At 41.6% G+C, this 27005-nt stretch overlaps 2 protein-coding genes across 2 annotated transcripts in view; one reads left to right on the plus strand and one right to left on the minus strand.

Moving 5' to 3' along the window:
- wbp2 (WW domain binding protein 2) overlaps positions 1 to 15802 on the plus strand; it is a 30255-nt gene extending 14453 nt beyond the window's left edge. Inside the window, exons 5-8 of the mRNA XM_060940286.1 lie at positions 2794 to 2943; positions 5740 to 5859; positions 7756 to 7835; positions 15035 to 15802. Of these exons, the coding sequence (XP_060796269.1) occupies positions 2794 to 2943; positions 5740 to 5859; positions 7756 to 7835; positions 15035 to 15082 (398 nt within the window). The 3' untranslated portion in view covers positions 15083 to 15802. The remainder of the gene's footprint in view (positions 1 to 2793; positions 2944 to 5739; positions 5860 to 7755; positions 7836 to 15034) is intronic.
- trim65 (tripartite motif containing 65) overlaps positions 15756 to 27005 on the minus strand; it is a 30088-nt gene continuing 18838 nt past the window's right edge. The window contains exons 5-7 of the mRNA XM_060940285.1: positions 24760 to 24928; positions 23652 to 23741; positions 15756 to 19453 (exon numbers count right to left, since the gene is read on the minus strand). Of these exons, the coding sequence (XP_060796268.1) occupies positions 18915 to 19453; positions 23652 to 23741; positions 24760 to 24928 (798 nt within the window). The 3' untranslated portion in view covers positions 15756 to 18914. The remainder of the gene's footprint in view (positions 19454 to 23651; positions 23742 to 24759; positions 24929 to 27005) is intronic.

Here is a 27005-nt window from a genome sequence, read left to right on the forward strand (position 1 = left end):
ACATTTAAATGTACTTAGTCACTCCTACTTTTAAGAATCTCATCTCATCTCATTATCTGTAGCCGCTTTATCCTGTTCTACAGGGTCGCAGGCAAGCTGGAGCCTATCCCAGCTGACTACGGGCGAAAGGCGGGGTACACCCTGGACAAGTCGCCAGGTCATCACAGGGCTGACACATAGACACAGGCCCTGTCCACACGGCAACGGATTCAGGTGAATCCGATGAAATTTATCATCACGATATTTTTTGAGAACGGTTTCCAGAGTGGAAAAATCTGGCAATGGCGCCGTTGCGAAATCGTCTGGATGAGTAGAACGGATTTGTTTACGATGACGTCACAACCACATGACTAGAACAAGCAGCACTCTCGCTCTCTCTTCCTGCGAGTGCTTCACGCCGGGTAGAAGAAGGGGTTTATGCGCATGCGTCCTACTTCTTCTATTGTTCTGGTGTCTCCGATGGGACCGTCTTACAGCGCACGTAGAGGTGTGGCATGTGCATTGCATCGTTTTCAGCAAGCGTTGCGTTGCCATATGTACCTGATATTTTACTGATCCGTTGCCCATGTGGACGCGATATTTTTTTTACCTGCTAAAAAAAAAAAAATCTCGTTGCCGTTGTCATGTGGATGTAGCCACAGACAACCATTCACACTCACGGTCAATTTAGAGTTGACCTAACCTGCATGTCTTTGGACTGTTGGGGAAACCGGAGCACCCGGAGGAAACCCACGCGGACACGGGGAGAACATGCAAACTTCACACAGAAAGGCCCTCGCCGGCCCCGGGGCTCGAACCCAGACCTTCTTGCTGTGAGGCGACAGCGCTAACCACTACACCATCGTGCCGCCCACTTTTAAGAATACCAAGTATATTTAATTAATTTAAAAAGTTCAGTAAAGGTACTTACATTTACCGTATTTATCCTTATAGAAGCGCCCTCCCTATTTGACGCGCCTCCACGATTTTCAGAGCTAGAATAGTATTTACCAACCATTTTCTTCATTTAACAAACTTTAAATCCAACAAACCACAACAGAGACGTTCAATTTCACCGCTGATTTTTTTTACCGGAAATCGCGTTAGTAAACATGGACAGTATAAAATACGGACATTCACTCTGCTGCGGATATCAATACGGGTGGAGATGTACCTTTTGTTTGCACCACTCTTGTACACGTTTACGGTGAACATTAAATGTTTTTGCAGCTAAGTGTTTGCCTTTCTGCTCTGCCAGTTCTACAACCTTTAACTTAAAACTAGCGGTGAAGGATCGTTTTGAGGACGACATTTTGTTTTGTGAGCTCATAAACATCGACGATGATGTGAATTGTGGCGTCACTACAAATAGTTTACTTACCAATGTTATCCTTATAAGCGAGCTGGACATTGTTTAATTGACTTTTTGGACATATAACTGTATTTTCATGTGTTTCAAAATAAATGTTTTAAATTCCGATGATTTTGTCATGTTCGATTTTTGTCATTTCAGGGTCGAAATTGACGCTCCCCCTTCATGTTTTGCATCGCGCCCGGGCGCGTTTATTAGAATAAATACGGTACTTCTAAATTTAAGGTTCCTTTCAGGTTTAGATGAAATGCAACTAAATTCACGTTTTCTCCGAGTGATCAGAGGTGCCGATACTTAATAATTACTGTATACAAATTGAAAACACCACAACAGTACATAAGCTCCAACCCTTTCCCTTGGTATACTGAAAACGTGTGACATGTATACACAGTACAGTGAACTACTTGTATTTACAAAGCCATGGTCTGAATGCTGGGTCAGCCATGACAAGGTCGTGTTCAAGAGCCCGATAATGGCAACGTGGCGGTGCTGAGATTTTAACCCACGCCCTTCTGATGGCTAGCCCAGATCCTTAACCACTGCTGAAGCTGCACAGTCTGCTTTTTGGAGATTGTAACATGCTTGGTTCTGATACTGTAGCTGTATTTTATTATGCCTGTTGTGTGCCTAATAGTAAATTTCCTAATCCTCATTTTCCTCTTTTTCTTTGCTCTTTGACCAGGGTGCGCTCAGGTCACCTGAAAGGAGACAATTTTATATATATGAGTGATTCCACGCTTATGGGTACTGAAATGGGGACATGTATTTATTTTTAAAAATTCACCTAAAACCATTTCTTTTTTTACCATCAGGTCACAAAACATGTAATCTTTAATGAATGATATGTTAAAAGATAACTTTAATTTTCTGAGATGTAATAAAAACATATTTATGCGCCAAAGTCAAGCCTATGAGTTCCAAAATGATGTCTGTTACATTACTTCTGTTACGATTGTCCATCTCGCGTCTGTTACAAATTAATTACAATCTCGCTATATACCATGTTAATCTTATTGAAAGAATGTGTATGTTTATTCTACTACACATGTTTATTAATTATATTTGCTAAAACATCACCTTCCTATGTTTCAAAAAGTAATTCTACATTGTTAAAATTGAGAATCTATATGTCCACAACGCTTCTGTTACGTTCTGACTTTGGCATATAAATATGTTTTTATTACATCTCAGAAAATTAAAGTTATCTTTTAACATATCATTCATTAAAGATTACATGTTTTGTGACCTGATGGTAAAAAAAAGAAATGGTTTTAGGTGAATTTTTAAAAATAAGTTCATGTCTCCATTTCAGTACCCATAAGCGTGGAATCACTCATTTTATATATATATATATATATATATATATATATATATATATATATATATATATATAAAAAGCAAATAAAATGTGTATAAGCTGTATTTGTGATTTCTCCTCCTAGCCTCCAGAGGGCAGCCTGTGACCCCCAATTTTGGCTGTCCATACATGGCTAATGGCTCATATGCTTACCCACCTCCCCCTCCAGCGAACGGCATCTACTCCACTGCACCACCTCCTCCTGGCTATTCGTACCCTGCTCCTCCACCTCCAGGTAATACACTGTGTGTGCACCAGGCTTGTAGTACTCAAGTCCGACTCCTGCCCTAATTTTAAGCACTCGAACTTGGACTCATACATTAACTGCATTCGGACTCAAATTGGAGACGAGGACTCAGATTTTTTCTTTATTTTTTGTAACAAGCCATAATAATTTGGCACAAGATATTTATATCTACATTAATTTTTGTACTAATTTTGTGTAAAAGAGTGTCACACCTGTGCACCTTGTCGCATGCATCAGATAGACTCTCGGACGTGCTCCGGACAGCGCGCGCACCAAGCGGACTCTCTTGCGCGCGCACGCCGTAAATGACTCGCACCTGCACAGGATTAAGGCGCAAGCAGCGCGCCGATATAAAAACTGTGAAAAAACACTTACTTTGCGAAGTATTGAATTATGTTGCTGATACATTAACAAGCCTTATTTCCTTGTTTGGTTTCCTGATCCCTAATTTCCTGTTTCTCGTCTTCGATTCTGCCGAGTCGGTACGGTGGTGTAGTAGTTAGCATGGTCGCCTCACAGCAAGAAGGTTCCGGGTTCGAGCCCAGCGGCCAGCGAGGGTCTTTCTGTGTGGTGTTTGCATGTTCTCCCCATGTCCGCGTGGGTTTCCTCCGGGTGCTCCGGTTTCCCCCACAGTCCAAAGACATGCAGGTTAGGTTAACTGGTGACTCTAAATTGAGCGTAGGTGTGAATGTGAGTGTGAATGGTTGTCTGTGTCTATGTGTCAGCCCTGTGATGACCTGGCGACTTGTCCAGGGTGTACCCCGCCTTTCGCCCGTAGTCAGCTGGGATAGGCTCCAGCTTGCCTGCGACCCTGTAGAACAGGATAAAGCGGCTAGAGATAATGAGATGAGATGATTTGGACTTGAACGCTGGGGACTCGAGACTCGACTACAACACCATGTGTGGACTGACTGACACACCATTATGAAGGTCTCTCAGGTCATGGCTTCTGATTTCAAAGGCAAACAGACATGATGGTTAAAGAGCTGCTGTTCTAAAACATATGTTTTTAGTTGGTCTGAAAAGATGAACAACGAAGGTGCAAATTACAGTGCTGAGCGTAAATTAGTACACCCCCTTTTAAAAGTAACATTTTAAACAATATCTCAATGAACACAAACAGTTTCCAAAATGTTGACAAGACAAAGTTTAATATAACATCTGTTTAACTTATAACGGGAAAGTAAGGTTAATAATATAACTTGGAGTACACGTTTTTTCAGTTTTACTCAAATTAGGGTGGTGCAAATATGAGTACACCCCACAACAAAAACTACATCATCTAGTACTTTGTATGGCCTCCATGATTTTTAATGACAGCACCAAGTCTTCTAGGCATGGAATGAACAAGTTGGCGACATTTTGCAACATCAATCTTTTTCCATTCTTCAACAACGACCTCTTTTAGTGACTGGATGCTGGATGGAGAGTGATGCTCAACTGGTCTCTTCAGAATTCCCCATAGGTGTTCGATTGGGTTCAGATCAGGAGACATACTTGGCCACTGAAATCACTTTCACCCTGTTCTTCTTCAGAAATCCAACAGTGGCCTTAGATGTGTGTTTAGTCATGTTGGAAAAGTGCACGACGACCAAGGGCATGGAGCGATGGTAGCATCTTCTCTTTCAGTATAGAGCAATACATCTGTGAATTCATGATGCCGTCAATGAAATGCAGCTCCCCGACACCAGCAGCACTCATGCAGCCCCACATAAGGACACTGCCACCACCATGTTTCACTGGAGGCACCATGCATTTTTCTTTGTATTCCTCACCTTTGCGACGCCATACAGTTTTGAAGCCATCAGTTCCAAAAACATTTATCTTGGTCTCATCACTCCAGAGTATAGAGTCCCAGTAGTCTTCATCTTTGTCAGCATGGGCCCTGGCAAACTCTAGGTGGGCTTTTTTGTGCCTGGGCTTTAGGAGAGGCTTCTTTCGTGGACGGCATCCATGCATGCCATTCCTCTGCAGTGTACGCCGTATTGTGTCACGGGAAATAGTCACCCCAGTTTGGCTTTCTACTTCTTTAGATAACTGCAGTGAACTTGCATGCCGATTTTCTTCAGCCCTTCTCATCAGAAGACGCTCCTGTCAAGGTGTTAACTTCCGTGGACGACCTGGACGTCTCTGTGAGATGGTTGCAGTTCCATCTTTCTTAAATTTTTGTACCACTTTTGCTACAGTATTCCGACTGATAAGTAAAGCTTTGCTGATCTTCTTGTAGCCTTCACCTTTGTGGTGTAAAGAAATTATTTTCTTTGGGGAATTCTGAAGAGACCAGTTGAGCATCACTCTCCATCCAGCATCCAGTCACTAAAAGAGGTCGTTGTTGAAGAATGGAAAAAGATTGATGTTGCAAAATGTCGCCAACTTGTTCATTCCATGCCTAGAAGACTTGGTGCTGTCATTAAAAATCATGGAGGCCATACAAAGTACTCGATGTAGTAGTTTTTGTTGTGGGGTGTACTCATTTTTGCACCACCCTAATTTGAGTAAAACTGAAAAATGTGTAATCTAAGTTATATTATTAACCTTACTTTCACGTTATAAGTTAAACAGATGTTATATTAAACTTTGTCTTGTCAACATTTTGGAAATTGTTTGTGTTCATTGAGATATTGTTTAAAATGTTACTTTTCAAAGGGGGTGCACTCATTTACGCTGAGCACTCTAACTTACCGTTAATGCTGTTTGTAATTTTTTAATGGCAGTTGTATGAGGAAATGGATGATTAGTGCTGTATGTCTGCTTCCCTGACTCACTATTCTGGCTTGTTTCCAGGTGCACTCTATCCCCATCCTTCGGGTTTTGATGGCGCTGCAGCCTACGTGCCCCCTCCACCTTACTCCGCCTCACTGGCCCAAGCCCCTCTCAACCCTGATCTACCACGTACACCTGCAGGTCCAGACCACAGCCAGAGAACATCAGAGATCTCACGGCCAGAATAATGATCAGTTTCCTGATAAACATGAATTATAATATGGATAGGACGGAGACACTTCTAGATGAGCACTTATAGCCTGAATGAAGACTAAAAAAATATTAGTGACAGAGTGTTCAGAGTATATCATGTCTACCTCTACCTCTCATAGACCTGAAGCTACAGGAAAGTAGGAGAATCAGCAATTATATAGAATAAATGACTGATTTTGGTTCTCTCATAATTGAATACTGTATAGCAGGGGTCACCAAACTACGGCCCGCGGGCCAGATCCGGCCCACCACCCCCCTTTGACCGGCCCCCCCAGCCCCTCTGCCCCCCATCACTTAAACCGGCCCTATGAGGCAATCCCCAAAAGTGGTCATGGCCTATTTTTTTAAATTGCTTTTTGGCAAATAATAACATGTCTGCATCTTGTATTTTGTTGATTTTATCAATTAAAATTGATATTTAGTTATAAAATTAACTATTCATATTTTCCGAATTTTCGTCATATGCTCGCGATCAAGCAGTGACAGGCAGCGCACGCGCAGAGAACTGTCAGTGTTCAGGACAGCAAAATGGCTAGCGGTCAGCGAAAAGCTGACAGAGAGTGCAGAGTTTTTAAAGAACAGTGGACCACCGATTATTTTTTCGTTCAGTGTAAGGACCGTGCAGTTTGTCTTGTATGTAAAGAAAGTGTGCCGGTTTTCAAAGAATATAATCTGCGTCGTCACTACGAAACCCGCCACAAAGAGTATGCTAGTTTGCGAGGGCAAACAAGAGAAGACAGGATTCGGAGGATGAAATGCAGACTGGCTGCACAACAGAATGTATTCCTTCACCAAACCCAGATCAACCAGGCTGCTGTCTGAGCTAGCTATAAGGTAGCTCACCTACTAGCTACCCATGGAAAGCTGTTTACTGATGGGGACTTTGTTAAAGTATGCATGCTTGCTGTGGCTAAGGAGGCGTGTCCCGACAAGAAGGATGCGCTCAACGCGGTGAGTCTCTCCGCACCTACTATGACCAGGCGAACCAAAGATTTGGGGGACACCGTGTATGACCAGCTGAATGAGAAAGCGTCAGAATATGAGTTTTTTGCTTTGGCCATGGATGAGAGCAATGACGTGCAGGACACAGCACAACTGCTGTGATCTATTGCTCATATTATTATAATTTCACTGTTTTTTAAAATGTATTTATTTTATAGGCCTATTTATTTGACCTTTATTAAGTGCTGCATACAATTATTATTTATATTATTAATAATATCAACAGGCCTACCTACAATTTCTAATTTTCCACTCACCTTTGCCAGTGTCAATCACCTCAACTAGGCAGATGTTTCTTACCTTGACAGCTTTGATATTATTTTTATTAGAAAATAAATAAATGGAATATCAGTGGTATTTCAAATTAAAACAAAGTGTGAAGACTCGATTACTACTTTTGCAAACCACTAGTAAAGATAAACAAATATGTGCCAGGAATCAAGTGTTGATCTAGTAGTGTGGATATAGTAGTGTGGATGGCCGTGCCAGGCTAGTAATCTCTACTACACAATGAGGCCTGCTGGTGGTCATATTTGTCTGGGTCATACAATTCTATGTGATATAGCTGACCCGACCCCGGCCCCCATCACAGTCAGGAACGACAATGTGGCCCCCAGAGAAAAAAGTTTGGTGACCCCTGCTGTATAGTGTACCCAAGTCACATTATTATTATTATTAATTTCCAAATTAAGATATTTTAATATAATACAAGAACACTGGTGCAGATTCAAAACATGATCTGGATTTTTTTTTGGAGAAAACAATGTTGTGTGATGAATTATTAGATATAGTTGGCACAAATTTCATGTCTGTGTCTTTCAGCGGAGGCTAAAGCAGCCGAGGCAGCAGCCAGCGCTGCAAACCCTGCTCCTCTTGCTCCTACTCACGTTTATCTGCCCGAAGTAAGTTTCATCTCTGCTCTCGACCCTATTCAGACATACGCAGCCAACCTGTTTCACACAAAACCTGCTCTCTGACTTACAATTACATCTCTCCATCCTCTGTAAAGTGTCATGCGTAAGTATTGACCCTGTTGAACTTTTCCACATTTGGAAAAATTTACAGCCTGGACTTGAAAATGACTTAAATTTAGATTTTTGTAGCTACTGCCTCATAGAGGCGAAGCGAGGCAGTAGCCGCCATGCCATCACATTGTAAGAAGGAGTGTAACAATAGCGCACTGTGCATACGCATAAGCATTACAAATCACCAGAACGGTGAATCGTAGTCTCGCGTTATCAAAGGTACACAAGAACGAGTGGTGACGCCATTATGGCATCATGTTGTAAGAATGAGTGCAACGATAGTGAAACTTCGTAACCAATCAGCACTTATCCTGATCGAGTTCGATTACCCGTTCTACTTCTTGATAAACTTCGGAACCAATCAGAACCAGAAACGAAATAAGAGAAACCTCATTATAACTTCATACTATCGGAAGATAATCGGCAGATAAAAAGATAAACGAAATTCACCTCGTGGTTCGCCAAGGCTGCTGATTCGATATCGAGTAAGTGGGGTTTATTTTAAGAAAATTGACCTTTTGATTATCACAGCTTTTGTTTGGTCCTTATGAAAGGTCAAATGAAAGGTTTTGTAAGTTTTTTTTTTTTTTTTTTTGGGGGGGGGGGGGGGGGTGGTTAGCTTTTTGGCAGATATATCAAAAAGCCGATATCAAACTTCCTTCTGCTATTCGCTTTAATTTTTTTTTTAATTTTAGTGTCTTTACACTACACTTGTGAAACAAAACGTGCTCATTAGTACCAAATAATGCTTCTAAGGTGGGGTTTACATTAGACCGTATCAGCGGATCATCAGATTAACGTTTTTAAAACGATTAGTGTGCACACAGCAACGCCAATACACGATTTGCGTGCACACAGCAACGCCAATACACGGATACGCTCGGCTCCGCAGGCATCCTGCGCTCCAAATCACTCCGCCCTGAACAGCGAGTGCCCTCTGGAGGGTGCGCACTCCGGCCCTGCGCAGCTCACAGAGCGCGCGAGTGAAGTGCACGAGCAGTGATTCGGGACTGAGCCGCTGTGTGTGTGATCCCAGTGCATATCACTTACCACTTGCAAGTGGAAGGATGGCAAGCCTAAAGACAATCATAACTACACAATGGGCAGTATTTGCATCAGTATTTGCAGTATTTTCATACTTTTATACTCTTTAATGAAAGGCGATACAAGGCGGAAGTCCGCGCCGTTTTTCAGCAGTCGCGTCACATGACCAACGCCAGTGAATCAGGAAGGTGGATGTCACAGTGACGTTGTCCAATGACGACGCCAGCTAGAGCTCAGCACAGCGTATCCGCGTATTCTCAATGTTTACACAGCACCGGACCAGACACTATCTGGATTGAATACGTGGACCCTGACGGATTCCCGTTTCCCGGCGTTTTAATGTAAACGGACAGTGCATCCGCGAAGAAAACGAGACAGATACGGTCTAATGTAAACTTGGCCTAAGACGATTCATGAACAAGCGCTTCCTTTCTTAGTATTTTGAAAATAGATCTAGTTCACAGCACTGAATTTCGAACAAAAAACACAGGAAACAAAATTGGTAGCCAAAATACTCCAAGCCCTGATGCTGCTCACAGCTTGGTGATGCTTGCAAGAGATGAGGCGAGTAGAACTGATAACATGTACTGTATATATGCGATATTTACTGTATGGACATGGGATCAGAAAACTATTTTATTTATAAGCAGTAGCCACATGGACCCATAAGGTACCTTTTTTTAGCATTTGATTTACAGATTGTCTTAACATTTGAAGGGGTACAATGTTATATTGTGACAGAAATGGTAATTCAACCAACCAACCAACCAACCAACCAAAAACCCCACAAAAGATACATATTTGGCAGTATTAGTACTGTACTCACTCTTCTGGGTCAGTACTCAATACTTTTGCAGAGGATGCGTGTCTATCAGTTTTACACATCTTCTTAATGTTGGTGAATAATGTTCAAGTCTTGATAAAAATTCTCAACCAGACTGAGATCTGGGCTTTGACTGGGACATGAACACTGAGTATCCTGGTTGTGAATCAATCCACTGAAGCTTTGCCAGTATGCTTAGGATGGTCGTCCTGTTCAAAGGTAAACCTCCACCCTCCTCTCAAGTCTCTTGCAAATTGAAACAGGTTTTCTTCTAGGCCTTGAATCCTGACCGGTTTCCCAGTCCCTGCTGATGAAAAGCATTCCCACAGCATGATGCTACCACCACCAGGCTTTACTGCAGGATTGAGTCCACAGAATGATGAGCAGTATTGGGTTTCTACCAAACCAAGCATTATAAAATGGTCTCATCTAACCAGATACCCTTTTCCATGTCTGACGAGTCTCCAACTTCTTTTGGCAAACTCTAAATGGGATTTCTTGTGCCTTTTATTTCAATAAGAAGGGAAAGTCAACAGAACAGCTCTTAAATGCACATTACAGAGAAGTGGAGAGAAGAAGCAGCAGAAAGAAAAGTTATTTGTGGGAATACTGTTTGTCGGTTTTTACCAAAGCTTTCAACACAGTCACATAATGTTCGTGCAAAAGCTGAACAACCTTGGAATTAGAGGAGATATTTGGCTGTGGTTAAAGAATTACCTCACAGAACGAAGACAACTCGTCAGAATCAATGGACGTGACTCAGATATTACACAGTTTATATCGCATGGAGTACCACAAGGGTCAGTCCTCGGACCCACATTATTCTCGCTTTTCACAAACGACCTCCCAAAGTTAGCATGTTCTGCGGAAACCTACTTGAATGCAGACGATACAACAATATTTAACGTATTAACAAACACACTAAACAATGTCCTAGCTGAACTCAAGAAATGGTGTGACAGGAATCCACTGGTACCCCATCCAGACAAGTGCAAGGCAACGATCATGCAATGGAAACCATTTATTGGTCCCATTCAAGCTCTGCATCTTGGTAACATCATCATAAAGTGGACAACCTCCGATCGACTCCTTGGAGTTCAAGTGGACAATAAGATGTCCTGGTCAGCTCATGCTGCAAATGTAGCGAAGTCCTTTGCGTCTAAACTAAGTTTACGCCGATGTATGCGGTTTCTTCACTGGAAGCATATGAAGGACTTCTACACGAAGGTTGTACTGCCATCAGTTATGTATGGTCTAATAGTTTGGGGCTCATGCAACGAGACACATTTAAGCAACCTGGAAAAACTTCTTGCAAGGGCCGGGCGTATTGTATAGGGACCGTCGTAGGGGACAGCACTGAAGAAGTTTTACCGTAAACAGGATGGGAGACTTTGGAGACAATGTACGATTAACGGAGTTTGTCTTCAAAGGCATAAAAGGTTATACTGTTACAGAATTCAAGGATTTATCTGCACAGAGGAATTCAAGCCGTGAAAGTAGAAGAAATGGAGACATAATTCTTCCAAGTCCAGAAATGAATTATACCAGGCTTGTAGTATTTGAGCCTAGGACTCAGACTCGAGTCCGACTCATGCTCTAATTTTAAGGACTTGTGCTCTTGACTTGGACTTGAGCACTGATGACTCGGACTCATGCACTAACTGCGTTCGGACTCATAAACGGTAGACGAGGACTCGGATTTTTTCTTTATTTTTGTAACATGCCATAATTTGGCATATTTATCTACATTACATTAATTTTTGTCCTAATTTTGTGTAAGAGTGTCACACCTGCGCACTGTGGTGTGTGCATCAGATATAGTGGTGCTTGAAAGTTTGTGAACCCTTTAGAATTTTCTATATTTCTGTATAAATATGACCGAAAACAACATCAGATTTTCACACAAGTCCTAAAAGTAGATAAAGAGAACCCAGTTAAACAAATGAGACAAAAATATTATACTTGGTCATTTATTTATTGAGGAAAATGATCCAATATTACAGATCTGTGAGTGGCAAAAGTATGTGAACCTCTAGGATTAGCAGTTAATTTGAAGGTGAAATTAGAGTCAGGTGTTTTCAATCAATGGGATGACAATCAGGTGTGAGTGGGCACCCTGTTTTATTTAAAGAACAGGGATCTATCAAAGTCTGATCTTCACAACACATGTTTGTGGAAGTGTATCATGGCACGAACAAAGGAGATTTCTGAGGACCTCAGAAAAAGCGTTGTTGATGCTCATCAGGCTGGAAAAGGTTACAAAACCATCTGTAAAGAGTCTCGACTCCACCAATCCACAGTGAGACAGATTGTGTACAAATGGAGGAAATTCAAGACCATTGTTACCCTCCCCAGGAGTGGTCGACCAACAAAGATCACTCCAAGAGCAAGGCGTGTAATAGTCGGCGAGGTCACAAAGGACCCCAGGGTAACTTCTAAGCAACTGAAGGCTTCTCTCACATTGGCTAATGTTAATGTTCATGAGTCCACCATCAGGAGAACACTGAACAACAATGGTGTGCATGGCAGGGTTGCAAGGAGAAAGCCACTGCTCTCCAAAAAGAACATTGCTGCTCGTCTGCAGTTTGCTAAAGATCACATGGGCAAGCCAGAAGGCTATTGGAAAAATGTTTTGTGGATAGATGAGACCAAAATAGAACATTTTGGTTTAAATGAGAAGCGTTATGTTTGGAGAAAGGAAAACACTGCATTCCAGCATAAGAACCTTATCCCATCTGTGAAACATGGTGGTGGTAGTATCATGGTTTGGGCCTGTTTTGCTGCATCTGGGCCAGGATGGCTTGCCATCATTGATGGAACAATGAATTCTGAATTATACCAGCGAACTCTAAAGGAAAATGTCAGGACATCTGTCCATGAACTGAATCTCAAGAGAAGGTGGGCCAATGCAGCAAGACAACGACCCTAAGCACACAAGTCGTTCTACCAAAGAATGGTTAAAGAAGAATAAAGTTAATGTTTTGGAATGGTCAAGTCAAAGTCCTGACCTTAATCCAATGGAAATGTTGTGGAAGGACCTGAAGCGAGCAGTTCATGTGAGGAAACCCACCAACATCCCAGAGTTGAAGCTGTTCTGGACGGAGGAACGGGCTAAAATTCCTCCAAGCCGGTGTGCAGGACTGATCAACAGTTACCGCAAACGTTTAGTTGCAGTTATTGCTGCACAAGGGGGTCACACCAGATACTGAAAGCAAAGGTTCACATACTTTTGCCACTCACAGATATGTAATATTGGATCATTTTCCTCAATAAATAAATAAATGGCCAAGTATATTTTTGTCTCGTTTGTTTAACTGGGTTCTCTTTATCTACTTTTAGGACTTGTGTGAAAATCTGATGTTGTTTTAGGTCATATTTATGCAGAAATATAGAAAATTCTAAAGGGTTCACAAAATTTCAAGCACCACTGTTGACTCTCGGGTGTGCTCCAAACAGCACGCACGCCAAGCGGACTCTCTCGCGTGCACGCACCATAAACGACTCGCACCTGCACAGGATTAAGGCACAATCAGCGCACCGATATAAAAACTCTGAAAATGCACTTCCTTTGCGAAGTATTGAGTTGCATTGCTGATACATTAACAAGCCTTATTTCCTTGTTTGGTTTTCTGATCCCTGATTTCCTGTTTCTCGTCTTTGATTCTGCCGAGTCTACGATAGGCTGTTTGTGCCTTGCTCGACCTGTTTCACTGTTTTACGATTTTGCCTGCCATTCTGGATTGTTTACCGTCTTCACTTGTATTAATAAACACACCTTCTGCACTTACATCCGTCTCCCAACCATCTCTGACAGAATACTTTACACTCCCTGATAAAGAGAAGCACATTCACCTGTTCATACGTCATGTTCAGGAACAAACTAATTTTAATGGCACTGAAACAGCCACCGTCACATGGTGCGGTTGGAATCTTGTTCTTGGACTCGACTTGAAATTTTTTTTAATGACTTGGACTTGAACACTGGGGACTCGAAGTTTAGAGACTCGACTACAATATTGAATTATATTAGGAACTCCATATGATACAGAGGAGCAATAGCGTGGAACAGTCTATCAAGCAAGGAATCACCGGCCAATAACTTAAACGAATTCAGGTGTTTACTAGCTAAATTTGACATTAGCTAAATAAACTTTTATCCTATTGCCGCTGTAACTAAACACTATTATGCATACCGTTAATTAACTTAATGTGAAGATAATTAAGGGGGCGGCACAGTGGTGTAGTGGTTAGCGCTGTCGCCTCACAGCAAGAAGGTCCGGGTTCGAGCCCCGGGGCCGGCGAGGGCCTTTCTGTGCGGAGTTTGCATGTTCTCCCCGTGTCCGCGTGGGTTTCCTCCGGGTGCTCCGGTTTCCCCCAGTCCAAAGACATGCAGGTTAGGTTAACTGGTGACTCTAAATTGACCGTAGGTGTGAATGTGAGTGTGAATGGTTGTGTGTGTCTATGTGTCGGCCCTGTGATGACCTGGCGACTTGTCCAGGGTGTACCCCGCCTTTCGCCCGTAGTCAGCTGGGATAGGCTCCAGCTTGCCTGCGACCCTGTAGAACAGGATAAAGCAGCTACAGATAATGAGATGAAGATAATTAACAGATAATCAACATATTTTAAGTTGTTGGGTTTTTTTTAAAGATTGTGTATATATTTTTAGGGTTTTTTTGTATTTGTAATTATTTGCATCTGTACATGCACAACCCCACCAGCTCTGCTGATCAACTTCTCATCTCATTATCTCTAGCCGCTTTATCCTGTTCTACAGGGTCGCAGGCAAGCTGGAGCCTATCCCAGCTGACTACGGGCGAAAGGCGGGGTACACCCTGGACAAGTCGCCAGGTCATCACAGGGCTGACACATAGACACAGACAACCATTCACACAGACACGGGGAGAACATGCAAACTCCGCACAGAAAGGCCCTCGCCGGCCACGGGGCTCGAACCCGGACCTTCTTGCTGTGAGGCGACAGCGCTAACCACTACACCACCGTGCCGCCCCGCTGATCAACTTCTCATGTTTAAATAAATTAATTTATTCATCCATTCAAATGTTCCTTTTACATTCAATTCAATTACAATTTTCAGCACAAACAAATCCCTCTGTTCCTCACAAGATGGCAGTATTGTGACAAAACAGAATTCAGCATGATGCATGAGCTTATTTATGAATATCAACGTTTGTTTTTGTTTGTTTAATAGGACAAGCCACCACCTTACTCACCTCCTGAAGACAAGAAGAACCAGTAAACGTCACACCAGCAATCCCAAAGCCAGCCCTCAAGCTCCTCTCTCAGTGGTTTCTCTCACGCTCACACCTTCTGAACAGCATTTCATTTAATAATCTCTACTATCCATACCAGGCGTTTATTCCAACAAGCAGTAAATTGTGGCATTAAAGAAGGAGAGGAAAAAAACAAAACGCGAGTGTGAAGGAATTAAAGTTTTAGGGCTTATTCAGAGTCACGACAGATTTCCTAACGGTGTATTTTGTTGTATTTGTAAAGTATTGACTGCGTATCGGACTCGATTTGTGAGTTTATTTTCAGGAGCTGGTCCAGTTGGCCATGAAATACAGAGCCAGTATGTTTGGATCAACCATTTGATGAGAAATACTAATCACTGCTGTGTATTCGGTCAGGCATTCTACTTCACATCCTTCCCCGTTTCTTGAATGTGTTCATCCTGAAGGCACCTTGCTGTACCTGTGGATCCTCTGTCCCAGTGTTACTCGTGTCTGTGTGATTCTCTGGTGCATGACTCACACTAACACGGCACTTTAGCTTTTTTTTTTTGGTCATGCATCAGTATAATCTGTTCTGAGAAACATCGTGTGTACATATACTATAGCTGTTTAACAGTTCTTCATTTATTTGGATTATAAAATATGTAACCATCTAAGCATGCTCTCAGGTGTGATGTCTAACATGTATAATGGATGTATTTTATTAAATTAAACATGGACCGGTTTACAGGGTTGTCTTTTTTTAAACAGCAAACAAACATTTTAAAATACACACACTCTTCAGGGTGCAGTACAGATTCCATTACTATTGCGACAGTTGGCCTATATTTAAAGTCTTTTCCTCCTTTTGAACTGGTTCATCGACTTGCTAGATAATCAGAGTGCATTTATCACTTTCTGGATGCGTGTGTACGCGCCTCTCCTAACGTCCCAGTGTCTTTGTAACAGATCTACAATCAGCCCGGTCTGTTTGCTGTTCGAAGCTCATCTACACGTTAATAGTCGCAATAAAAAAGAAAAGGGTTAATTTAACATCATACATGAATCAAATCAATCAATGTGCTTCACGTTTGGTCCATTGAAAAAAAAAAAATCCCTTCACAGAAGGGAAGGAGAGTAATGTAAATATGCTGGGTTGAAATAAAACACTATTTACACAGCATCTAGGCAGCAATGTGACAACCAGAGGTCAGGCTGAGTCAAAAATCACCACCGTAATAAACCTGATTACTAGCTGAATACATACCATGCCCTCCAGAATTATTGGCACCCATTGTAAACATTCGTAAAAAGGGTTCAGAAAGAAAAAATCCACCTTTTGGTGAAATAGCTTCATCTCATACGGAAAAAAACCCCCAAACAAACAGAAAAATCCAACCTTTAATTGAAAATTCATGAGAAGTAAAACAAATCCCTCATCAAGAAATAATTATTGGCACCCCTGCATTTAATACTTTGTACAACCTTCTTTGCAGTAAAACAGCGCTGAGTCTCTCCTATAACATTTTATAAGGTTAGCGATACATAGCAGGGCATCGGAGACCGTTCCTCTTTACACAGTCTCTCCAGGTTCTTGTCCAGGGTCCTCGGCCCTCTCTATTCTTCAGCTCACTCCACAGGTTTTCAATGGAGTTCAGGTCAGGGGACTGAGATGGCCATGGCAGAAGCTTGATTCTGTAGTCAGCGAACCATTTTTTTAAAAACTAAATCTTTACAAGGGGTGCAAATAATTATGAAAGGTTGGAATTCTCTCGTTTTTTTCAGTGATATGAAGCGACTTCACCAAAAGGTGGATTTTTTTTCTCTAGCCCTTTTTACTAATGTTTACAAGGGGTGCCAATAGTTGTAGAGAGCACTGTATATTGTACAGGTAATATTATTATTATAGGAGTAATGCTGCACACACAAAAAAAAAATCACAATTTTGATTTGTCTCTGGTTGCAATTTGATTAAGAAACATTTGCATTTGAATAAAACAGAGCACCATGACTCCTCCCTATTCACCGAGACCAATGAGCATAGACACTGTACCACATGACCACAACAAACATCTGTGTGTCGTGAGAAGGAACAAATTTGTCCTAAATGTTTAAGATTATTTACAGAAGAATAATTTTCAGATTACTGAACAAAATGAGTAAATGTGTGAAAGGAATGAACGATGTGCTTACCATTATCAGGTAAAGTTGTTTGAGAAGGTAAACGTCCCGTATTTTGACACCATGGTGAATAAAGTGCATGAACTAACACGATGGATAACTTGAGAAATGTAGCATAAGAAAAAAAGTATATGAGTGAACAAGACTGTTCACGTTATTAAATAAAAAGTTAGTTGTGCTGGAGCATCTGGCTTTTAAGAGTTCTTTGTCTTTGAGTACAACGCCTCGAGTTTGTTTTTCGAATAAAAGTCTAGGTTTCAGGAAATGGCTTTGTCTCGGAGCGTTTGTTACTGGTGAGGATCCTCACAATACTTCTTGGAGGCCTGGAGCTACTTCCCTACTCTAGTGAAATTAAGTGACCCTATGGAGTGCTTGTTCATTTGCTACAGAGCTAAATTAGTTCCAACCCCCAAAAAGTTAGGACACTGTGTAAAACATAAATAAATAAACACACACAAAAATAAATAAATAAAGGAGTTGTCAATCATGGAAACCCTATACTTCACTGAAAATAGTACAAAGACAACATATATGCCAGTAACACATTTTAAAAAGAAGTTGGGACAGGGGCATGTTTACCACGGTGTTGCATCACCTCTACTTTTAACAACACTCTTAACTTTTGGGAACTGAGGAGACTAACTACTGTAGTTTTGAAAGTAAAATATAGTTCCTTTATTGCCTAATATACAATTTCAGCTGCTCAACAGTTTGGGGTCCCCAAATGTTTTAAATGGGAGATAGTTCTGTACTGCAGGCAGGCCAGTTTAGCACCCGGACTCTTTTACTCTGGAGCCATGCAGTTGTAATATGTACAGAATTCAGTTTGGCATTGTCTTGCTGAAAGAACGAAAGCCTTCCTTGAAAAAGATTTTGTCTGGATGGCAGCATATCACTCTGAAACATGTATATATCATTCAGCATTAATGATGCCTTCCCAGATGTACAAGCTACCCATGTCATGTGCACTAATGCCCCCTCATACCATCACAGATACTGGCTTTTGAACTGTGCGCTGATAACAAGCCGGATGGCTCCTCTCCTTTTTAGCCTGGAGGACGTGGTGTCCATGATTTCTAAAAAAAAAAAAAAAAAGAATCTCTACTTTTGATTCGTCAGACCTCGGGACAATTTTCCACTTCGCCTCAGTCCATCATAAAAGAGCGGCGGTGTTTCTGGATATTGTTTGTATCTGGTTTTAACTTGCATTTGTGGATGCAGTAATGAATAGTTTTCACAGACGATGGTTTTCTGAAACGTTCCCCATTTTTCCTCTCCGAGATGCTCTTTTTATACCCAATCAGGTTACTGACCTGTTGCCAATTAGGTTTTTTTTTCCCCCCCCAAACATTACACAACTTTTCCAGTCTTTTGCTGGAAAGACTTGTCCCAACGTTTTCGAAACATGTTGCTGGCACTAAATACAAAACGAGCATGTATTTTTTGAAAAAGCAATAAGATTTATAAGTTTCAACATTTGATATGTTGTCTTTGTACTATTTTCAACAAAATATAGAGTTTCCATGATTTGCAAATCATTGCATTATGTTTTTAGTTAAATTTTACACAGCGTTCCAACTTTTTTGGAACTGGGGTTATTGAAATTGTTTAATGAGCTGAATGACAGCGTTTCTGAAGTTCAGTTCTGCGCAGTTTGTTTAGAAAAGCTGTTGACATTCACACTGGGCAGAGTGTGACGCTGACGCCCTCGCCAATCCAGCAGGCAGGATAGAGCTCATGGGCAAAGATGCAGTGGAAGGTGTGCAGCCTCACTTGGTTCTCCGCATAATAAGCCAGAGTGCCTTCCTCATAGTCCAGCAGGATGCCAATGCGCAGAGGCTGTTTGTTTAACTGCAGCTCACCTGTTACAGTCTCTCCATGGCTGCCGTGCCAAGCCGTGAGCTGGCGCTCGTTCAGCTGCAGGCTCCATGACAGTTCATTCATTCCCAGCATGGACGTCCTGCCTTTCTCCTTGCGTGGGATGTCCGGGTACGTCACACCTACGTACGCCCAAGGCTTGGACACCTCCAGCTCCCAGTAGTGGCGACCGTGTGTGAAATTCTCCAAGCACAACACCTGCCAGGTGTGGTCAAAACGCGCTGCTTCAGGGGGCACTGGATGAGGCCCCGTGGTCAGGTGCTCCGCCCGCTGGTTGTTCTGAGAAAGCATGAGGTGAGCGTTGGCCGTGCGATGGTCAAAGGTCAATGAACAACGGTCTGTCACAACAGAATGTACATAAAAGAACGTTATTAAAACACTGAATTGTCATTTTAACACTGGTGTTACAGCATATAATGAAAACCTGTAAACTAAATGAAATCCCAGGACCTTTACATTCTCCTATAATTTTTTTAAAAAATATTAATTTCATTTTAAACACGAGCCATGGCCTAATGGTTAGAGAAGCAGCTTTGAGACCAAAAGGTCACCAGTTTGATTCTCTGGACCAGCAGGAATGGCTGAAGTGGCCTTGAGCAAGACAACTAATCCCCAACTGCTCCCTGAGCTGCTCTGGGTATGTTGTATGTCGCTCTGGATATGAGCGTCTGCTAAATACCTGTAATGTCATGTCATGTCAACACTACATGATCATAAAAGGTCAAAATAAACCTTATTATTACTATTGGAATAAGACGCTGCCAATATGATGTAGATTTTGATACCCTGTAAAACAGAATATTTATTTTATTTAGCTAATGTAAAGATAAACAGAGAACAAAATATATATTAAAAATCTCCCAATTTACGTTTCAAGTCCCTGCTTTTACTTCTGATTTTATATTTAACAGTTATTCCATGAAATCGAATCATACATGAGCTGATATAAGCCATGTACAATGAGATTGAGTGGAATAACTGTTTTATTCTATCCATATTAACTGGATTTTGAGAAACGGAGCATTTTTATTTATTTTTTTTTTGCAAATTCGATAAATACACACACACACACACACAGTGGTGCTTGAAAGTTTGTGAACCCTTTAGAATTTCCTATATTTCTGCATAAATATGACCTAAAACATCAGATTTTCACACAAGTCCTAAAAGTAGATAAAGAGAACCCAGTTAAACAAATGAGACAAAAATATTATACTTGGTCATTTATTTATTGAGGAAAATGATCCAATATTACACATCTGTGAGTGGCAAAAGTATGTGAACCTTTGCTTTCAGTATCTGGTGTGACCCCCTTGTGCAGCAATAACTGCAACTAAACGTTTGCGGTAACTGTTGATCAGTCCTGCACACCGGCTTGGAGGAATTTTAGCCCATTCCTCCGTACAGAACAGCTTCAACTCTGGGATGTTGGTGGGTTTCCTTACATGAACTGCTCGCTTCAGGTCCTTCCACAACATTTCCATTGGATTAAGGTCAGGACTTTGACTTGGCCATTCCAAAACATTAGCTTTATTCTTCTTTAACCATTCTTTGGTAGAACGACTTGTGTGCTTAGGGTCATTGTCTTGCTGCATGACCCACCTTCTCTTGAGATTCAGTTCATGGACAGATGTCCTGACATTTTCCTTTAGAATTCGCTGGTAAAATTCAGGATTCATTGTTCCATCAATGATGGCAAGCCGTCCTGGCCCAGATGCAGCAAAACAGGCCCAAACCATGATACTACCATCACCATGTTTCACAGATGGGATAAGGTTCTTATGCTGGAATGCAGTGTTTTCCTTTCTCCAAACATAACACTTCTCATTTAAAACAAAAAGTTCTATTTTGGTCTCATCCATCCACAAAACATTTTTCCAATAGCCTTCTGGCTTGTCCATGTGATCTTTAGCAAACTGCAGACGGGCAGCAATGTTCTTTTTGGAGAGCAGTGGCTTTCTCCTTGCAACCCTGCCATGCACACCATTGTTGTTCAGTGTTCTCCTGATGGTGGACTCATGAACATTAACATTAGCCAATGTGAGAGAGGCCTTCAGTTGCTTAGAAGTTACCCTGGGGTCCTTCATGACCTTGCCGACGATTACACGCCTTGCTCTTGGAGTGATCTTTGTTGGTTGACCACTCTTGGGGAGGGTAACAATGGTCTTGAATTTCCTCCATTTGTACACAATCTGTCTGACTGTGGATTGGTGGAGTCCAAACTCTTTAGAGATGATTTTGTAACCTTTTCCAGCCTGATGAGCATCAACAACGATTTTTCTGAGGTGCTCAGAAATCTCCTTTGTTCGTGCCATGATACACTTCCACAAACATGTGTTGTGAAGATCAGACTTTGATAGATCCCTGTTCTTGAAATAAAACAGGGCGCCCACTCACACCTGATTCTCATCCCATTGATTGAAAACACCTGACTCTAATTTCACCTTCAAATTAACTGCTAATCCTAGAGGTTCACATACTTTTGCCACTCACAGATATGTAATATTGGATCATTTTCCTCAATAAATAAATGACCAAGTATAATATTTTTGTCTCATTTCTTTACCTGGGTTCTCTTTATCTACTTTTAGGACTTGCGTGAAAATCTGATGATGTTCTCGGTCATATTTATGTAGAAATATAGATAATTCTAAAGGGTTCACAAACTTTCAAGCACCACTGTAATGTGTGTGTATATATAGAGTGGGGGGGGAAATACATTCTTACCATCAAACACTTTCCATATTTTCTTGCTTTTTTTGCGGTTTTGTTTTCGAGTAGAGTTTTTATTTCATCCTCGGATGGTTCAGCAACACGCTCCGCCATTTTGTTTTTCTCTACTCACGGTATACGAGCTGATAACCTAGTAGTCGAGTAGCCAATCAGAGTGTGCGATTGCTCGTATCCAGTGAATGTGGATAGAATAATCAATCAGTCTTATACCGGTTTTCCATCAGTATAACAGGGTGAAGTTACGAATCAGAATCCACGACCTAAATAAATACCCGTGTTCATTTTTCATCAAATAATGCTCTGGAAGTAGGAGTTCCCAGTAAATAGTAAAAAGAGTCGCATCATTGCAGGAGCTTCATAGTGTGAACCTTAACTGTGTTGATAGATTTATTCAAAAGACATAAAATAGCTAATCAAACAGAAACTCAAGGGATTTCATTGTATTTGATGTGACTCATCACACACACACACACACACACACACACACACACACACACACACACACACACTACAGACTGAGGTATTACGCAGCCTGGTAGGAAACATATTCTAGCAAGATTAGTCTTAGGGTGTATTCAGACCAGGATAGTTCGATAGTTTACTTGCTTTGGTCCGAACCAAATGTTTTTTTTATTTTTTCATTTTGGTGCGGTTCGCTTTCACACTGTACATTTTAGTAAGCGGACCAAAATCTGTCAACAAAGCCACGCGCCCTGAGGTCGTTCAGCTATTGGTCAGAGACGACACGCGCACAAAGCATTAAGTTCAAAAGTAGTCACGGAGGATAGCGCTGATGAGCGCACATCATGTTGTGACAGTTCTGGCTCTTCACGCAAGTCGCTAGTACCGCCACTTTTTGAACGAATGTCCCTGATTTTAATGTAGGTCTGACGGAGTTTCTTCACTTTTAGCCGACATTGTTCTGGGGAGCGCGTGAACCCCTTCTCCTTCATTTTCTCACTGAATACAGCAAACACGCCGGCATTTTTGTGTGTTCTCTCCAAAAGCTCAGATATGTGGACATCTGCCCAGATATCCACAAGGGTACGCGTTTCTTCCTCGGCCCACGTTTGCCCCCTACTCATTTTTTGTACTCTGTAGTCTAGCCTGAATGACTGAACGACTGTTGTAAGGTTCCCTTGACAACCGAAACAGTGTTTGCGCTTTGCGGTGGAGTGTCAAGACTCTGTTTCCCATAATGCTCGACAAACGACGGAAGCTCCCGAGGTACAAAAAAGCAAAATTGTCGGATTAGGTCCGGTCTGCTTTCACACCTCCAAAAGATCCGCACCAGGGTTCCTTTGGTCCGGACCGAGTCCGACCTTGCAGCTCGGTCTCGGTCCGCTTGTTTGGTCCGGACCAGAGTTCGGTGGTTTGTATTCAGACCAACCCAAAAGGTCCGGACCAAGGGAAATTTGGTTCGTTTGGTCCGGACCAAACAACGTAGGTGTGAATACGCCCTTAGACTGTAAACAATAGACTATATGAAGGAATAAACTTGACTACTTTGTCATGTCCAAATTGGGAAAGAGCTCTGTTTTTACTACTTATCAGCTAGCGTGTCAGTTTAATGGATTATTTTACTTTTCATAATAAACGTCTTATAAATGACAAGCTTAAGTACAGTTAAAAGACATCAGTTGAGAGTTTAGCATTTAAATGCATAAGTATTACACTATGCAACCCTTCATAGAGGACACATATTATCTGTGAAAGTATTGCTGTGTTAAAAATAAATAAATAAATAAATAAATAAATAAATAGAGTTGTGTGGGTTTTTGTCGGGTTTTTTTTTTTTTTTACATTGAGTGAGGCCTTCCTTTCCTGTTGGATAAGGTGGAGTGGCTGGACTTGGCACAACAGCGAGCATCGGTCTCTTGTCTTGAGGAGAGCCTGTGCAAAAAGAACATGTTTAACATGTGTAAGCGCATCTGAAAAGGAAGAAAAAAAAAAAAAAGGTACCTTATGGGTCCATGTAGCTACTACTTATAAATAAAATAGTTTTCTGATCCCATGTCCATACAGTAAATATCGCATATATACAGTACATGTTATCAGTTCTACTCGCCTCATCTCTTGCAAGCATCACCAAGCTGTGAGCAGCATCAGGGCTTGGAGTATTTTGGTTCCCAATTTTGTTTACTGTGTTTTGTTCGAAATACAGCGCTGTGAACTAGATCTATTTTCAAAATAGTAAGAAAGCAAGCGCTTGTTCATGAATCGTCTTAGAAGCATTATTTAGTACTAACGAGCACATTTTGTTTCACAAGTGTAGTGTGAAGATTCTAAAATAAAATTTAAAAAATTAAAGCGAATAGCAGAATTTTGATATCGGCTTCTCAACATATCTACCAAAAAGCGAAAAGAAAACCTTACAAAACCTTTCAGAAGGACCAAACAAAAGCTGTGATAATCAAAAGGTTAATTTTCTTAAAATAAACACCACTTACTCGATATCGAATCAGTAGCCTTGGCGAACCACGAGGTGAATTTCGTTTATCTTTTTACCTGCTGATTATCTTCCGATAGTACGGAGTTATAACGAGGTTTCTCTTATTTCGTTTCTGGTTCTGAAGTTTATCAAGAAGTAGAACGGGTAATCGAACTGTGCTGATTGGTTACGAAGTTTCGCTATTGTTGCACTCATTCTTACAACACGATGACATCGCGGCTTCGACACTCGTTCTTGTGTACCTTTGATAACGTGAGATCAACTGCTCGTATCGCGAGATCACGATTCGCCGTTCTAGTGATTGTAATGGTTATGCGTATGCGCAGTGCGCTATTGTTACACTCATTCTTACAACATGATGACATAGTGGCTACTACCTCGCTTCGCTTCGATGAGGCAGTAGCCACAAAAACACATTTATTTATCAAACGTGTACAAAACAATACTCTTTCTCCTAACCTTCTTTGCTGTGGCTCACAGCTGCATTAACGGCTTTATCCAGATCCTCACACACCAGCTTTGAGATACGAGACAGGACGTCTGTGACCGGATTCAGCTTCTCTTGAAGGTTGACACTGACGTCTACAGGAACTGAACCCATCTGAGGGACCTCCACCAGCCTGGAGTCCTGTTCACACACATACCACATGTAACATAAGCCAACACAAGTTATTTACAGCCCCGCCTAGCAGTATTGGCACCCCTTAATTTTATTCACAACCTTTGTAATATCTCCAGAAATAAATGGAAATGGACACAATTTGCAATACCAAGATCTTTTAATTGAAGGTCCAAAGGAACTGAAAAGTTGTTTTCGTTCAATATAGGCATTTTAATTTCTAAGACAACAAAAAACAGAAATACAGCAGGTGCAGGAATATTGGCACCCCTCCTTAGTATTTGGTTGCACACCCTTTGGCAGCGATGACGGCCTCCAAACGTTTCCTGTAGCCATCAATGAGCTTCTTGCATTTGTCTTGTGGTATTTTCTCCCACTCTTCCTTCGCTATGCGCTCTAGGTCTTGGATATTTGAAGGATTCCTTCTGCCAATGGCAGATTTCAACTCCCCCCAAAGATTCTCAATTGGATTGAGGTCAGGACTCATTGCTGGCCATTTCAAAAGAGTCCATTTTTTCTTTTCTAACCATTTTTGTGTGCTTTTAGATGTGTGTTTGGGGTCTTTGTCCTGCTGGAGTACCCAAGATCTTCGCCTCAAACCGAGCTTTCTTACACTGGGCAGGACGTTTTGCTCCAAAATCTGTTGATAATCTTCAGATTTCATAATACCTATGACACACGTAAGGCCTCCAGTCCCAGATGCAGCAAAGCAGCCCCACAGCATTATTGATCCTCCACCATGCTTGACTGTTGGTAGGGTGTTCTTTTCTTTGAATGCTTCATTGCAGCGCCTGTAAACATACTGCCTGTGAGAATTCCCAAAAAGCTCTACTTTTGTCTCATCTGTCCACAGGACATTTTCCCAGAAGGACTGTGGCTTGTCCAGGTTCTCTTTCGCAAACTCCAGACGCTCCTTTTTGTGTCTTTTTTTCAATAATGGGGTCTTCCTTGGCCTCCGCCCATGTAGCCCTGCTGTGTTGAGTGTGCGCCTTATGGTGCTTCTTGAAACAGTTACCCCAGACTGTTCCAGGTGGGCCTGCAGGTCCGTAGATGTTAACTGAGGTGATTCTGCCACCAATCGCACCAACCTTCGACGACTTCTATCATTGATTTTTCTCTTACCCCCACGCCCAGGGAGGTTCTTGACAGTTCCATGCTTCAAATATTTCTTAATAACATTACGCACTGTTGACACAGGGATACCAAGCTCTTTGGAGATGGCTTTATAACCTTTGGAGCTCTTGTGTTTGTCAACAACTGCATTTCTTGTTTCTTCAGACAGCTCTTTTGTCTTCACCATTGTGAAAAAGGGACTGAGTGAAACAGTTGGTTTTTCAAAACACAAATCTCATCATTCATTGGCCATTTCATGTCACATGGGCACAGACAGGTCTTCACAGGTGATTTCCATTTGTAATTTACCATAGGTGAGTCAAATTAGGTTTAGTTAGGTTAGGTTTTAGGACTAACAGCAAAGGGTGCCAATACTAGTGATACAGCAAGATTTACCTTTTTCATTTTTTTTCACTCTAATTGTTTATTTTTTTTAATTTTGTTGATACTTTGCTCTTTTATATTAACCACGAGCTATCTGTAGAAAAATTCTGCATCACTACATCACTTTTGTTTAGGAGATGCTTAACTTTAAGTACATAAACTTCAAGGGTGCCAATACTACTAGGCGGCACTGTAGGTTTTCATCTGTGTCCTGCCTGAGTGACAACTGGCTAATTGCATTCACACCTATCATCATGAATTGCTTCGAGCAGCTCACACATACAAAGCAGGCTTCCCTGTACACTGGACCCATTCCAGCATAGCATTCTACCGTCCTAACCGCCCAACAGAGGACTCCGTATCCACTTTTCTCTGACTCACCGAGGCAAAAAGGACAGTTACGTACAGATTTCAGTTCGGCACAATCATCCCACAACGACTGGTAGAAAAGCTGAGCCTACACCACCACCTCCAGCACCTCCACACTGAACACCGGCGCTCCTCAGGGCTGCATGCCAAGTCCACTGCTGACTGTGCTGCAAAGTACAGTTCAAATCACATGATCGAGTTTGCTGACGATACTACAGTT

Source organism: Neoarius graeffei, chromosome 14, assembly GCF_027579695.1.
Source record: "Neoarius graeffei isolate fNeoGra1 chromosome 14, fNeoGra1.pri, whole genome shotgun sequence".
NCBI lineage: Eukaryota > Metazoa > Chordata > Actinopteri > Siluriformes > Ariidae > Neoarius > Neoarius graeffei.